General features: G+C 64.0%; 2 protein-coding genes across 7 annotated transcripts in view; both read left to right on the top strand.

The window, feature by feature from the left end:
- Positions 1-2,500, top strand: part of LOC113819795 (broad-complex core protein isoforms 1/2/3/4/5) — a 101,173-nt gene that overhangs the window by 85,933 nt on the left and 12,740 nt on the right. The window lies entirely within an intron of this gene.
- LOC113814758 (broad-complex core protein) lies at positions 472-1,772 on the top strand. Its single transcript, XM_070123896.1, has 3 exons — positions 472-490; positions 802-999; positions 1,130-1,772. Exons 1-3 carry the CDS (start codon positions 472-474, stop codon positions 1,618-1,620), a joined length of 708 nt encoding a protein of 235 aa, XP_069979997.1. The 3' UTR covers positions 1,621-1,772.

The following is a 2,500-nucleotide window of genomic DNA, read 5'->3' as shown; positions in this document are numbered from 1 at the left end:
TATCATCTTCCTCCCTCCTCCTTTGCTCCCTCCCTTCCCCCACCCCCTCTCCTCCCCTCTCTCTCTCCTCCCCTCTCTCTCTCTCCTCCCCTCTCTCTCTCCTCCCCTCTCTCTCTCTTCCTGGCATCGCGACGCGTTTGAAATCGCAGCGAGGAAGCACGTCGTCAAAGGCTGGTGGAAATTCCAGTTGTTGGTCATTGCATCTTGGACGCTGCACAAGTGACTCCGCCCCGTATTGCATTGCATTGCGCGCATGTTGCAACGATGTGTTTGGAAAGGAATGGTGATTGTTGTCGTTTTCCTGTTTTTACTGTCGCTCCTCGCAAGAGAAACTCCGAGAGGGCAAAGGACTCGAAGCCGCAGAGGAGTACCGCCGCAGCCGCGTCGAGGTGCTGGAGTCTGGTCTTGTCGGCTTGTTGAGGGTCGAGGTTTTTTAGTGGTCTGGGATGGAGGCCGTGCAGGGCGGGCGCCATGTTCTGTCCTTTCAAACGTATGCTCCTTTCTTGAGTGATGGAGGATTCTGTGTGTACATTTCACGACACGCACATGTACATGCACCTGTAGATGCATATGCACACACATGCTCAGTTTCACGTACACGAATATGCATCCCCAGCTGCACACGCACGCGCGCGCGCGCACACACACACACACACACACACACACACACACACACACACACACACACACACACACACACACACACACACACACACACACACACACAGACGAGCTCAGTCCACCCATAACGTTGTTGATAGACGCAAGGCGAGGTCTGCATAGTTGCAACGCTTCAGTAAGAATGGGAGTATTGCCAGCTTAAGGTTGAGGAAGTAGAAGGTGCAGGTGCAGAGGGAAGGAGGAAGAGGGAGAGAAAGGAGAAGAGAGGCGAGGAGGACCGGGAAGGCCGGGCACGGCAGGGCAGGGCTGCGGAGGGCGGGCCTTGCAGGAGCGAGCACAGGGCGCACAGGTGGTGGAGGAACAGCAGTAGTGGTGGAGGTTAGAGCGGTGAGCAGGCTGGTGGTGGTGGTGGTGTGTAGGTGGGCGGGTGGGCGATGCCCCGCTGGCCTGTGGGCGGGCGTGGCCAGCACTGCAGGCGAGGGCGTAAGAGTTGTTCTCTCTTTTGCAGAGCCCAAGACCGGCGCGGGCTGGGAGCCGCACCCGAGTCACTGTACATGTGAGTGTTGCCGCAGCTGCGGCTTTTGTGGCAAAGTGTTTTCCACGGTCGGGAGCCGCAAGCGGCACGAGCGCGACAAACACGTGGAACCCGGGTCGTTGCCGTGCGAGCTGTGCGGGAAGTGGTGCAAGAACCGCGGTGCGCTCATCAAGCACAAGAGCATGTTGCACCGCCCCCTGCTGGCCGCCGACATCCGCTACGAGGCGCACCCGGCGCTCCTGCTGGCCGCCCACCACTCGTCGCTCCACCACCACTCCTCCGCGCTCACGCCCGCGGCGCTGGCGGCCTCCGCCCCCGGGGTCGCGGCTGGCGGCCGCAGCGCCCCTTCGCCGCCGCCGCCGCCGCTGACGAGCGCGTCCCTGGGCGGAGTGGCGATGGGCGAGGGCGAGGCCGGAAGCCCCGCGGGCGGCGAGGCGCAGCGGGCCTTCCAGCAGTTCATGTGACGGGGCGCGGGGTGCGGGGCGGGGGGCGCGGGGGGGGCGCGGACCCTGGGGGGGAGGGGGCGGGGGTAGTGGAGTAGCCTTGCCCTGTAGTCCAGTGTTAGTGTGTGTGTAGCAGGTGGTGGCGCAGGCCTCACTTACGGGCGTCTCTCCTGTTGCAGGCCGCGAGGACCCAGAATGTGAGGCCCGCCTCGGCCTGCCCGCCGCCCCTAACCAGGGCCACCTCACTGCCCCCGCCCCCGCCTTCCCCGGGGGGTTCGCGTGGCCGGCCCCGCCCGGGCACCAGCAGGCAGGGGGGGCGGGGGTGGCGCCCCCTGACAACCAGTGTATGTTCTGTTTCAAGTCTTTCTCAAATCGCGGTTCTATGACGCGGCACCTGCGCGACCAACACCTGCAGCCGGGCGCGACCGTGACGTGTGACATCTGCGGCAAGGTCTGCAAGAACCGCAACTGCCTCATAACGCACCGCTCCGTGGCGCATTCCGCCCGCCGCCGCCCTCGCCCGCCGCCCCCGCACGCCCACCACCACCAGCCACACCAACAGCAACCACAACACCACCACCAACAACAGCCTCAAACACCACAGCAATCACAACAACAACAACAACAACAACAACAGCCGCAGCCGCAGGCGTGGGTGAGCCAAGACAAGGGGCTGGTGCTGGTGGACATGATGCCGCAGCCGCCGTCGCAGCCTCCACCCGCGGCTGCCCTCCCACAGCACCTCCAGCAGGCCCCGCAGCCGCATCCACACGAGGTGCCCACGGACCAGGCGTGAGTGCGGCGGGGTGGTGAGGTCCTGCCGCCCCGCCCCAGACAGTAGCTAGTAGTGATGATGACCTGGTGTAGACCCACATGCTTACTTACTGCCAGTTTAGAAGCG

Source organism: Penaeus vannamei, chromosome 7, assembly GCF_042767895.1.
Source record: "Penaeus vannamei isolate JL-2024 chromosome 7, ASM4276789v1, whole genome shotgun sequence".
Classification (NCBI taxonomy): domain Eukaryota; kingdom Metazoa; phylum Arthropoda; class Malacostraca; order Decapoda; family Penaeidae; genus Penaeus; species Penaeus vannamei.
This window is presented reverse-complemented; position numbering and strand designations above follow the sequence as displayed.

What these genes read in the sequence shown, in the direction of transcription:
- LOC113814758 (XM_070123896.1), top strand. An exon ending in GAACAGCAGTAGTGGTGGAG is followed by an intron (nt 1,000 to 1,129) that starts GTTAGAGCGGTG and finishes TCTCTTTTGCAG; the next exon opens with AGCCCAAGACCGGCGCGGGC.